The sequence below is a fragment of the Desmodus rotundus genome, chromosome 8 (genome assembly GCF_022682495.2).
Source record: "Desmodus rotundus isolate HL8 chromosome 8, HLdesRot8A.1, whole genome shotgun sequence".
Lineage (NCBI taxonomy): Eukaryota > Metazoa > Chordata > Mammalia > Chiroptera > Phyllostomidae > Desmodus > Desmodus rotundus.
In genome coordinates, this window is record NC_071394.1 from 24,493,335 (window position 1) to 24,507,494 (window position 14,160).

Consider the following 14,160-nt stretch of genomic DNA (forward strand, 5'->3'; position numbering starts at 1 on the left):
CAAAGGGATGATGACGTGAGGGCACCGCCAGAAGGTGGTCATCTGCACGCCAAGGAGAGACGTCTGGAAAGAATCCAGACCAGCCAACACTCTGATCTTGGACCTCTAGCCTCCAGAACTGTGAGAAAATAAATTTCCATTGTTTTAGCTAGTCTGTGGTATTCTGTATAGCAGCCCAAGCGAACTAACACAAAATGTTAAGGAAAAAAACCCCTAAAGTTAGAAACTTTTATATTCAAAGATTAATCACAGATAAAAATATAAAATTTCTAAAATCCCATGTAGAACAAGGTATATTTGTACTTCTGAGACAAAAGGAAATGAATAGTTTGCTTGTCAGCTAAACTGTGGAAGAAAGAAATTCTCCCTTGGCCCAGAGCTTTAGGGTATGTGAGCGTGTGTGCGTGTGCGTGAGGGGTAGGTAAGTTATGTGTAAGTATAATTTTATCTATTTTTAAATTAGAGTTTAAATACTACTAGTTGCTAGGGAGTAGAAATGATAAGAATAATAATTTGGGGCAGATAAAAACTTGACTAAACTAATAAAAATAAGACAATCCAAATAAATTTTTACACTTTTAAAATTATCATTAATTTTTACACTTTTCTTCTCTTTTCTCTTATTTTTATATTACCTTAAATATATATTTATATACATGTAGTAGATTGTTGATGGAAACAAATATAGACCTGAATCCCCAAGAACTTTGGTAAGAACCAGTTATCTGTTGGAAACACTTTAACAATTTTTGTTTTTCTCCTTTCCCATCATCATCATCACCATCATCATCACTATTATCATCATGATCACCATTATATTACAGCTACTATTTGATTACTCCTTATATTCCAAACTCTGCTTAAGAGTAATACATATACATATATATATATTTAATTTTGAAAACAATCCTATGAAGTAAGTACTATTATTATCCTACAGAATAAGAAACCTAGGCACAAATATGTTAATTAACCTGCCCAAGGTCATACAAATAGTCACAGAAGTTAAGATTTGAACACAGGCAGTTTTGTTCTGGAGTCCACATTTTCAATACTATTCTGTAGTCTATATTTAATCACAATCACTAAAAATAAATGGAAGCCTGATTAACATAACTGCCTCTACCTTTATTATTGTCATCTAGACATCAGAGGTTGGGCTGCGGATGTGGCTGCTGCTATGGTTTCCATAATGCAGCCCAACAACAAGAAGTTATACTTGCAACCGATACTGCTCCTTTGATGTACTGATTATACCTTTACTTATCTCAAAGATAAATCAAGAAATTATAAAAATACATATGAAAAAATTTTAGTTACTTTTAAATTCTAGTTTTGTGAATTTTAATATGATATAAATGAGAAATCTACCTTCACAAACATGAATAAAGAAAACCTTAGAAGAGAGAAAATAGGATATAAAGTTTTAAAATATGACTATCTAGTTTCTTTTTCATTTCAATCTATGACTCACTTTTGATTAGGCAATACAGCTATTTACAGATTGTGTAGGTGGGACTAAAGATTTTTAAATCAGGCCTTGATAAAGATTACCACTAATATCTCTTGCACTTCTAGGGCTATATTGTACATTGCTGCTCTTGCTTAATAGTTTAATTGTCTAGATTTTAAAATCTAGCTTTATTTCTTGTCATAAATACATCTGGTAAAGGAACAACCTTGGAGTGCTGTAAAAAAATACACAGCAGGTGACTACTTAAAGGCTTGAAGGCTGGTTGGCTTGGATAAGCAGCCAGACGGTCCAGTAGAGCGTGGCCTCGTTTGGGGCCAGGAAACAATCTGAAGTGTTCAGTACTTGGTCAAAATGTGTCCTCGGATGGTGGAGGAGAGGTGGGCCATGCAGAGGTGGCATCGGCACCGAGGAGTCAGCACGCTTTCTCAGAGCCACGTAGGCTAAATCTGGCAGTGAGAATGCTTCTGGATAATGTAACTGGTCTTTCTTTTTCCTCCCTACGCTCCCCCAGCAGCAATTTCACAAAATTTCTCTTGAGATTTTGCAACAGAATGTGAAGCTATCTGATTGCAGGGTTATGTAGAATTGAACACAAGAATAGAAACATTTTACAAATTATAACTGAAGTTTAGAGGAATGGTGTGTTTCACTGAAGAAATCCAGGTGCAGCAGCTAGAATTCTCTCTGGTATTTTCACCGGTAAGATTGACTGGTGATATTTCTTGATTTGGTCTGGGATGAAAACTGTGAGTAGGTGATCTTAATTCCAGTTCTTTTTACACTGGCACAAAGGTATGTTTTATGTGAACAGCGAGTGCTCTTGGTAACGTGAGCACTGATGCTGCGGCAGCTCTCCCTGCAGCGGGCACCGGGCCTAGCTCAGTGGTAACGTGCCTGGAGCTGTTGCATGCTACCTGCAACTCAACTGTTCTGCTTAGGCAAAGAGCTGTTCTCCCCAACATTTTATTTCAATCACTAGTGTAAAATTACAGCGTATCTTTCATTTCTTTACTTCTATAAATACCGGTATTTTCATGTATCTTAGTAATTTGTACAAGGCCACCTAAACGACATTTTAACATTCCCTTTTTATAAATTTAGTATTTCAGTTTTCAGGTCTGTTTATGTCACCACTCTAAAGGAGTATTTCTTTTTAAATGCCCATTCCCATATACACACCTGTTGATCATTTCCCCAAGGGACAGGCGTATTTAATGTCAACCTTGATAACATAATTACTTAACTTCAGTAATTTAGTTTGTAACTTCTCATACACACTGTGTTCCAGTCTCCTTTATTTTTTTATTCTCCATATCCCTCGAGTATTCACCAATTCTTTCCCCCTAAATTTGATTTTTCCTTTTAGATCTGTGTTGCTTGAATCTTTTTGAGAATAAAGGAAACATTCAGTAATAGTTGAGTTACGCTGAAATCCTTTTCATTAGCTTAATTATTTCTTTACCATTTCTTTTTGACCTAATCATATTTATTGCTGGTGCCTATTTGCTGTTGTTATTATATAATAATAATAATAATAATAATAATAACAATAATAATAAATATTACATGCACCATTTATTGAGCATTCTAGTAATTTCATCCGAATCATCGCCCTATGAAATAGATCTCAAAGCCCTGTTCAATAGAGAAACTGAGAGTAAGAAGCTAATCTACCCAAAGTCACCCAGGTGACGTGTGCCTGACTCCAAGCTGTGTTCTCATTTACCACGCTATGCTCATGCGCTGCTGCCACATTTCGATGACACTGGAGTCTTAAAGTTCTCCTGACTTCCAAACATCATACTTATGAACAGCCACTCTGAATGAGCCCCAGCCTGTCTCTCTCCACTCTCCTGGTGTCCCTGTTGCTTGTGTCTTAAAAGTCAATTTAAAGCACTTAAGTTTGGCATTGAATGTGTATTCTCATAAAGGGATGGCTAGTTAACGGTGGCTATCTACTTGCCAAAAATCTTTGTCTTTACCTGTTTCAATTTTTTTACCATTGATATGGCCTACAATTCAATCACGTGAGTTTTATTTCTATCTACAGGGCTTTAAAAAAAGTGACACTATTTGTGTGTTGTGTTATTCACATTTTAATGTAAATTAGTTTGTTTGCTTTCTTCCTCATGTCTCTTTGAAATCAGTGAATAGGTCCTCAAAAGACAAAAGCGTGGGTGAGAAGGTGACTGCCTAGGAACAGGCACTCACAATGAATGGAGGTAAAGTCTTTTCTTTCCTTTTGCTACGTTGCCCTCTGACCCTCCAGCACTAACTCAGTCTATCAGATTACGGGTTAAATGAATTAGTGTGGGTTTATGGTCCACATTTGAAAAGTTCTGTGTAATTTATGGGCTACATTACTTAATACAGAGAGGTGAATAAGAACATAGAAAATTATAAGTGATATAATGGGGTAAGATATTTTTGTGATAATTTTGTGGAAACATTTCTGGCATTTTCCAAAGGGCATGGTTTCTAGAGAGAACTAATCTTTGAGTTCCAAATAAATACTGTATCAATGATCTGTACAGCATTATTTGTTGAAATGTTATGGACTACCCTTTTAAAAATATATTCTGGGATAATTTAAAAATACTAAATATGACTAATTAAAAATTAAAATCGTTTAAATAAAATTACCAATTTCTGATATTAATTTTCAGGTATCTATCTACATTGTTTGATTTTCAATTATTGCTAATTATATTAATTAAATACTATATTACTCCCAGAAGGGTAGTTGGTCTATGATGAATTATAATTTGATCTGTTAAACTTAATAAATATATCACATTTTTTCTGAACCAATGAAGAGCAGAGAATATTTATTTTATAGAAAAAATAAAAGTTGATCGTTAAGCTTCTGCCAAGAGTAGGACGGTAGGATGACACTTAAACTGGGGTAGGGAGCACACCAACAGGCACAAAAGGGTGGAGTGGCCACATGCTTCACCTCTACTATGAGGGAAAAAACCAAGAAATTGCCCACTGATTAAAAGGAAATCACATCACATGCATTTTGCTGCTTTTATTAAATGTAAGCTCTCTGCTCCTAATATCCTTAAAATATTCTTAGAAAGACAGTAACTACAGGCATTTCTCTGCAGATGCTTTCAAAGTTACCAAAAAGGTTTTTTTCAAATTAGTAAGAATCATTTACAAACTGTCAGTACAGAAGGCTTGAAAAATTCAGGGAGGTAATGCCGTTTAAAATGTGGAATGTGTTGTTAAAAAAGAACTTCACTAATACTCAATTACATTGTATCAAAGCTGCTTAATAGCTTCATTGGAATTTCAGGAAAATAGCTCAGATGTATAGTATATGTTCCATATGTCTGAGGCTTTGCATACAATCTCAAACATTTCAAATTTGAAAACCAGATTAGCTACAAATACTACCTTCCATGACTTAGTGGCTATGTAAATTTGGATAAATTACATAAACTTTCCATATCTATGTTCCCTTACCTGTTAAATGATTTTTTTCAAGAATCAGACCTAATGTACTAACATACATAGGTCAATAGCAAGCTTTTAATTGACATATTTATCAAAATAAGGAAGAAAAGAATGGAAATATAAGCTAAGTATTACTAATTACAAAGACAGAATGCTGTTGAAAATTTTAATTGAAGGAACTGTTGGTATGGAAGTTTATTATATATACAGACACACACACACACACACACCCTTGCTGATGAAAAAAACCTCTATAATTTTCTCTTTGATCTATGAGAGAGGAAGATCAAGCTAGGAATGATGGGGCGACAGGTAACTCAACAAAGATAGTTCCACATGACGAAATAATTTGTAGTAAACAAAATAGAGTTGTGTTGTGGATCCTTTAAAAAAGTTGTAACATATGAGTTGATTACATTTTTAGATAAGCTGAAAGCCTAATTTCAGCAATAGGAAACAGAATGATAAGTATCCGACAGTCAGGTGATAGGATTTGTTAGAAACTATGAGAGGCCTGGTAAAGGTGCCAGATTTTCTGCCCTCAAAACAAAGTCTCCATTTTTTAATAACATCATTCATTACTGGCTTCCAGTTAAAACCCTAATAGCGGAAGGCAACTCATTGAGTTCCCCAGAAGTAAATTTTACAAGCAGCTCACCTTTGAGCAGTAGTTCTTAAACCTGAGTGGACATCAGAATCACTGGGTAGGCCTGTTAAAACTACAGAAATACCACCCCCAGAGTCTTGTTTATGTAGATCTAGAGGGGACCAGAGAATTACATTCCCAAAGTCCTCAGGTGATGCTGGTGCCACTGGAAGACCATTTGAAAACCACTGCCTGAGAGAACGTTTAGGAAATTATATGGTTTAGTATAATCAGTCCTTTGCCAAGAACAAAATTTCTTCTAACCTAAAGTAAACGGTGTCAAAGTTATAAAAGTTTGAAGCCTCAAGCACTCATTTATATATGAATTGGAATGGAATCAAAACGTGTTTTTCTGAAAACCATTTTGAGTCATGCCTATAGTATTTAGCCAATCCTTCTGCAAGAAATTTCTGTCATGTATCCGCTAAAGTATCCACAAAGGTTCTCAGAATCATTGCTATTGCTTCTGAGAAACTTTTGTTTATTGTGTGAACTATGTAAATCAGACAACCAACTCAATTTCTCCCTCCGCCTTTGCTGCGTGTTAGGAAGCTCAAGGTCAAAGTAAATGCCCCACATGTAGCATGTGTACAGGATGCCACACTATGCATTTTGCTCACAAGCTTTACCTTGTTTTGTCTTAACTTCATTTTCCCTTGATACGTATTTCTGCATTGACATTATTATTGAGAGTATCATATGTATTTTTAAAAAATACCTACATTCCTTCTGAAGTATAGTGAGATACAAATAAGCCAATAAAATAAATTCGTGTTATCTGAAGACATGTTAACAAAGTTTTAATATCCTATTTTATTAGGGCTCATGCCGTGGTGTCTGGATTATACAAAATGAATAAATGAGAGATTAGAGCATAACAGAGGCCACATAAGATCAGGTCCATCTCTACAGCTCAAGGCAGAAATATCAAAACAGACCTGGGAATGCACAGATATCATTGCTGACAACAAGCTCAAAAGGTTAGTGATGTATCTAAAATATTCTATCATTATAAAACTTTTCTATAAAATTCACTAAAACTATTTGAAGTTATTCATATTTTTATTTTAGAGAAAAATTTCTAGAAGTTCAGAACCTGGTGAGTAAAGGCAAGGCTATTTTTGTCTGTCTTAAATTTACCTCTCTTGGCTTTGGGCCTGTGCCATTTCCAATACGCCCCAACTTTGTGATGAACAACCCTGTACTCACTACATCACTCTTCAGTATATTTGGGGAAGATGCTGGTGGTGTGCGAGATGATCCTGACGTAAGAATCTCTGCCTCCTCTATGTTACGTAGTAGAGAAACTAGAAACCTGGGCTACTTGTCACAAATGCACATCCAACACAGCCAGTTATCTTTTACTTAGGTCTTGACTTCATCAAAGAACGGAGTATAATGGAGAGAAATGGAAGGTTTCGTAGGTAAGGATAAAATATACCTAAGAATATAAAAGTCCAAACTGCTTTTCTCTAGCACACAGATAAACAGACCACAAATATTACATGATTGCAATGATTAAATTACTAAGTGATAAAGTGCATAATAACTAAATGTGAGGAGTAAGGTTTGTGATTTTCACTCTATCATTAAATCTTAAATAGGTACATTGGAGCAAAGTCTTTTCGTGACTTTGGCCATGAATGATATCATGTTATTAAAATGTTTGGAAAATATAAAGGCAATGAAGAGCAAGAACATTGAAATAATACTTTTTTCCTATCACGGTAAACCTCACACCTCAACTCATTCCCAAAAAAGCAGTTTAAGAAGATTGCTACTAAAAAAACATTCTGAACTATGTACAATACCTCATGAGTATGTATTTTGTTCTAATAAATCATTAATACACCAGATTCAGTTAAAATACTATAAAGTCAAAATAATTCTATGTGTAGAAAAACCATAAGAAGATAATAGCGCTTAAACATTTTGAGGGTGTTAGAGCCTTTATAGTTTTCATGAAATGAAAAATTCTAAAAGATTTGTTTTTCAGATCATTTATGAGTTTTATTTCTTTAACCTCCTACATAATGATTTTTAAAAATAAGGCAAATTCTATACCTAAAAGTTGGTATACAAATTCACTATAAATTTGAGCATTTAATAATCTCCTGGGCCCACTGCATTATATGTTCTTGTCTTGCTAATCTGCATTCAGCTGAGAATCTAACAGTTTGATATGATTAATTGATTTTTACCACTTTTAAAAAGAAAAATGTCTTGCCTTCGAATGGTAATCTTGTTCCAGTCTGGAGTCTGATCCGGCTACCTGTTTGTATTTGTTAATTTTCATTTGGCGGTTTCTCTCCTCTACATCCATAGCACCTATCGAGTAGAAAAAAACCCGTACAATTAACGTTCGGTTCTCATTTGTGAGCCCTACTGACAGTCTGTATAAAAGAAGAAATGCTAGACTGTTACATTACTTTCATCCAAGGTAGTACTTACAAATGCAATGTATAATTTCTTGATATATTTAAAGTATGCAATTTGGAGAATAAAATCATGATTATTAACTATGTAAAATAATTTTAATCTGAATAAAATGTAAATGAAATTTAACAAAATACAACAAATCACTAATATAAAGCACTTTCTGGTACATGTAGATCAAAGAGTATATACTTGACAACACAGAAATTGGACAATGGTATTATAAAAACTTTGTCTTGCAATTCATCAAAACTTGATTTATTCACTGAAGAAAAGTTAAGTTTAATTGATCTCAAATACAATTTTCCAATTGCATTTAGAAACTATTTTATAAAATCAGCCCATGTATAAAAAACAGATTGCCCTAACATACATGTGAATATAGTTTCAAGATATTTTCAACTTGAACTTTCTAGTACTGGGATCAAGAAAGAAACACTTAGAATAGTACTACTCAGAAGATACACAGTGTATTACTGAAGTAATTTCAGAAAAAAGAAAGGAAGGAGGTGATAAAGTGAAATGGTAAGCCTATTAAAAATTAAGATTAATGTTCTCTATAATAGGTGCTACTACAAAACCTATCAATTATAGATATCAAGAGGGTCTTTAAAAACTTTGGTTAGAACAGTAACCAAATTCTGTTAGCTAAACTTAGCAAACACAAAAAGTGCTTTAAAAGTATATTTATTATTTTTAAGAAAGATTTTATTTAGTTTTAGAGAGAGGAGAAGGGAGGGAGAAAGAGAGGGAGACAATCATCAATGTGTGGTTGTCTCTTGCGTGCCCCCAACTGAGGACCTGGCCCGTAACCCGGGCATGTGCCCTGACTGGGAATCCAACTGGTGACCCTTCAGTCTGCAGGCTGGCACTCAATCCACTGAGCCACACCAGCCAGAGCTACTTATGATTTTTAAATACGTTTTATAGGAAAATTCCACTTCTCATAAACAAAATACAAACAAAATCTCAACGGTACACTACAAATCTTCAAACTGGGAAAAATAATCATAGCTTGGTAAGCTATAATTATATTATAGATGCTTGGTAAGCAGCTATAATTAATGTTGTCATGTAAATGCACAAGTACTGAGTGTAGGTAGGAATGCAAATGTACTCATATATGCTCCTTGCTTAAGATCATAACTTTAAAACTGCAATAACGGTATCTGGATAAAGTTATGCCTGTTTAAAGGCAGGTGTTAATACTCATTCTAAAAAACTCATTGTATGTCTGTATAACTGATAATTCTTGATAGTAACAAATTCTAAGTGGAAGTCAATTAAATAATATAAAGAGGAAAGAAAAAGTTTCAAAAAAGAGTAAGAAAATCTTGAATAAAATAATGTATAAAGACTACATATATGGTCACTAAGTATAACAGCAAATTTAAATCAACGCTTCAATAGTGAGGCAATCAGTTCTTTTAGGAGTAACATTTTAATAACAATTTGATTAATTGACTCTGATTATATCTCAGATTATAAAATGGGGAATATGCATTTCGTGTTAATAACAGTTGAATGACACATAAAATCCAGTGAGTGCCTCCATGACATGAATGTGAAATACAGTCAAGTATCGTACCTATTAGTTGATTAAAATACAAGCTTGGAATTATTTGTACCTCAAAAGTATTCTCAGGTAAATGTGTTTATTTTATCCAAGAGCAAGGGAAAAAAATAGCCATCCTGGCATCAAAAAACGTGTATACTGAAAGAATATGAGCTAAACGGAGGGTCTGAGGAGTTTCTTTTAAAATGTTTCATTTTGACATCATAGTTTGAAAGTAGTCTTTTCAATAGGAATAACACCAATCAACAAAAGTTGAAATACATTATATATACACATATACATACACAGACACGTAGATCCATACATATACATACATATATATGTATTTTCTAATATTTAGACTACTTTTGGAAATCAATCTCTTATGAGGCTACATCAGATTCTTTGTGATTACAGGTACTGTGGGATATACACTGGCAGGAGTGGGCAAACATTTTCTGTGAAGGGCCCAAGAGTAACTATCCTAGGCTTTGCAGACCATATGGTTTCTGCCAAAACTCTGCCACTGGAACATAAAGGTAGCTATGGATACAGACAATTCAGACACAAATGAATGCAGCCACACTCTAATAAAACCTTATTTACAAAACAGGCAGTGGGCTGGATTTGGTCTGTGGCCCATAGTTTGCTGATTCCTCAGTTAAAATATATTGGTTTAACGTTGCTTTTCGGAAAAAAAAAGCCTTTATCCTTAATAATGGTTTAGCGATTTTGTAGAATCAAGTTTATGATTTTCCTTCAGATCATCATTTACAACAGATATCTGGGTGTGGGGGGGTGCTGGTTCTAAAAGTATATTAACCTTTATTTTCTATAAGCAAATAAAGATGCTTTAAATATGCTATCAACTAAATTCCAATCTCAAACACATCTCTCAACTCCAGACCCAATCATCATCCACAGATGGTCCCTAAGAGGAAAAACACTTTGTCAGAGCCTTAACCAATGAAATCTCAAGGTACCACCTTAGTGAACGTAGAGGCAACAAACGTGGGTAAATATACTTTCAACTTACAACGTAAAATTCTCCTATGAGGCTAATTCGAAGGAGAGTAACCTGACAAGTCTCTCTCCAAAATTATTTGGCTCATATTTTATCACTATATTCTTATAAAGAAAACACTCCATAAACAATAATATCTTTGGCAAAGAAAATGTCCTATCGATAAAGTATCCATCATAAAAAGTTCTTCACCAGCAAGTTAATTTTTCTTTGCTGGTCCTTTTTTCTCATGAAAATAACCTAGAAATAATATTTTCAATAACATTATTTTGGTTTCAACCAAACTCAGTCTTCTTTTTTCTTTCCCTGAAGAATGAAAAACAATTTAGAGAAATCATTGCAAGTAGAAGAGCTGTGCACTCTCTGGTTGGAGAAAGAGATACACAATTTCTAAACTTTCAACACTGATGTGCAATGCTGTACTTACATAAAAGGAAAACAAATGAAATTGTTAAAGAGGCAGATTTTTGTTGAGTCTGTCAGATTTACATCGCAAATTTGCATATAAAAGGTCCTGAAAATTCTACAATAAGAATAATCATTTCATCACAGAGATCTTACCCCCTACCTATTATCTGTTAATATCTTGCTATAACAATGTCAAAAATACACTGTGGGAAACACTGGCTTACAGGTTTAGAGGGTAAATTTATCTAATAATTTCTAAAATTCACGTTCTTATATGTGATGACATATGAATAGTTTCATTTATTTTGTAATTTGAGCATGCTAAAAATTAAATATCTATTCAAAATTAAATATCTTTTTTTCAAATTATAATAAAGAGTAAGAGGTTAATGGAATAGTCACACTTCTTAGACAAACATCTGCAACAAAAGTTTGCATATATTTGTTTCTATTTATTGAGGAGATAATCTATTTAAATGTATTAAAACTATAATATTCAAATTGGCTGACTGGCTTCCTAATAAAGCATTTAAATTATACAAGGTTTTGTTTTATCTACTTGGAATATTTTTAGGCAGAGAACAAAAGGAAAAGTAGAATGTAGATGTGCTGAATGAAATTGATAAATATCTCAAATATTTGTTTTTCTCAAATTGGAAATTCCTGGTACATTATGAGTCATTTAATTTTAAAAATCCAATATTTTGATACTTGTTTAATGTGTTTTCTAAAATCATATCACAAATTATGTAAGTTATTTATTTTGATATAAGCCATTTAAGAGTTTTACTTGTTCTTAAGTCAATAAGCTTAAGTCAACCAATGGTTATTTTGAATTAAAAAAAAAATACTTAATGTGTCCAGAAAGTTAAAGTCATATGTATAATGTTGGTAAGACAATCAAGTTAAAACATTTAAGTTACAGGTGGATTTTGTATCCAGACATGTGGTAGAAAATGGCCAGATTAACAAGCAACAAGCCAGTGGTGGCTTAGGTTTTACTGTTTACGTGTGCGCTACAGAGACTGCCAGTACACCTTCAGAGATTTCTGTAGTACACTTCAAACAGAGTCGGTTTAGTTTTCTTTACCAACACACACATGCACACACACTTTGGGGGTCCCAAAGCAGCTTCATCTCCCAAACTTCTTTGAAGAGGGGACGTAGATTTAGCAGGAATGTAATTCATAATGAAGCTGGACAGTACTGATCAGAGGTGACAGGAGTGACAATTTGGTGATCTATCTTGAGATTTTAAATGAAATGCTCAAATCTAGGGATCTTAAGGGAAAAATCTCTTAAGCTTAATATCAAAGCTCCAAGAAAGAATCCCAAATTCAGAAAAATATGAGTGAACCTATAATTACAGTCATCATGGAAGTCTAAGATTATTACTCTTAATTGAAATCCAGAAACTACATCATTAGTACCCCAAACTTCTGTAGCTAATTTAATAATTTTTAAATATCCTCCCATCTCTTCATCCCATCCCTTTCTATCTCTACATAAATATTTGGCTTTACCCTAAAGAAGTCTTCCTTTAATTGGGATAAAAAGATTTATCATGAGGGTTTCTAATGAAATTAATCTATAATTCCTTTTCTCTGATTATTTATACCTTCATAAAACTAAGATATGTCTTTAAACAATCTGAGGTTAGAAAACAAATTTATATTATTATATTTAAAAATAATACATCAATAACTTGTTAAATGAACATTAGCATTTAATAATTGGATTTATTATGAATTTTAACATTTTAAAGGGTACATGTTAAATTTCTTTTCTAGTTAAATTTAAGAATTGAAGGCATTTATTTGTGCAATATTAAATTTTAATTAGTAGTGAAGGATTTCTGCCTTGGTCAGGTAGCTCACTTGGTTAGAGAGTTGTCCCCATATGTCAAGGTTGCAGGTTCAATCCCTGATCAGGGCATGTATAAGAATCAACCAACAAATGTATAAATAAGTGGAACAACAAATTGATGTTTCTCTCTCTCTCCTTTCCCCTCTCTCTCTTTAAAATCAATCAATAAAAAAATAGTGAAGGATTTCCAACAAAAGCTTTCTACTGAACTATCCAAATAACTGATAACAATATAAAGTGTAGCTTTAACAAATCTAATTGATTTTCATAAAAAATATATATAATAAATATAATCTGCACATGAAACACAGTATTATCTACAGCATTTTTCTGAATGAAGCTACAAAAGTATATTACTTATATAGCAGAAACATTTTTAAAATTAACTATATTTTGCTAAACCATTGAGAGGAAAAATATTACACTTGATAACTATCCTATTGAATCTTAGTAAACAAATCTTTCTTTGAAGAAAATACAAACAATGTGGAAGAAGCACGAAACAAAGATTCCAGACAATAATAATGAGATTGACAGAAATCACATATTCCAAACAAAATTAAAAGGGTGATGATTTTAATGATGATTCACGTAATCATCATTTATGTATACACCAGATTAAATGCACGAAGAAAAATGTATAACCAGTGTAGGCTGCTATTTGCTCATTTCAAGGTGACAGTTACACAGGAGAAAACATGGCTATTTATTTTTAAGTTCCAGATCCAACAGGACAGACTACAAAAACAAGTTATTGATGTCTTTCAATGGTCAGAGGAATAAGAATAGAAATTGTTGAAATGACATTAAATAAATATCTAATATTTTGTCATGTTATAATTTTATTTTCAAAGGCAGTGCAATTCAAAAAGAAAATATTGTGATTGATTTTATTGAATATATTAACTATTCTTTCAATATCTAGTAACTATGGACAAATTATTTTTCAGATTGACAGCCATATACTAGCTTTTGACAAAAATTAATGGTTATTTATATGCACGTTTTTCCAAGTAGCTGGTGTACATAATAAAAAGTAAATTACTTAAAAATACAGCATATTTGGTATTCTGTATCAAAAGACTTTACAACGGTCATGTTTTTGAACCTGAAATTCAGCTCCCCAGGATCTTTCCTAAAGAAGCTAATCAATATGGGAAGATAAATCAATGTACATTCATGGCAACACTGTTTGATAATCATGAAAGCCCGGGAAAAGAAACTGAATGTCCAACAACGGGGGGTTAGTTAATTTATGGTGTATCTACAGGATACTATGCATCCACGAT

General features: G+C 33.1%; 1 protein-coding gene across 34 annotated transcripts in view; it reads right to left on the reverse strand.

The window, feature by feature from the left end:
* RIMS2 (regulating synaptic membrane exocytosis 2) overlaps window positions 1-14,160 on the reverse strand; it is a 453,335-nt gene that overhangs the window by 122,082 nt on the left and 317,093 nt on the right. For 18 of the 34 annotated variants that reach the window (XM_045181563.3, XM_053929817.2, XM_053929790.2 and 15 more), the window contains one exon: window positions 7,810-7,910. The exons of the other annotated variants lie outside the window; for them this stretch is intronic. In XM_045181563.3, coding sequence (XP_045037498.2) covers window positions 7,810-7,910 — 101 coding nt within the window. The remainder of the gene's footprint in view (window positions 1-7,809; window positions 7,911-14,160) is intronic. 34 annotated transcript variants of the gene reach the window in all.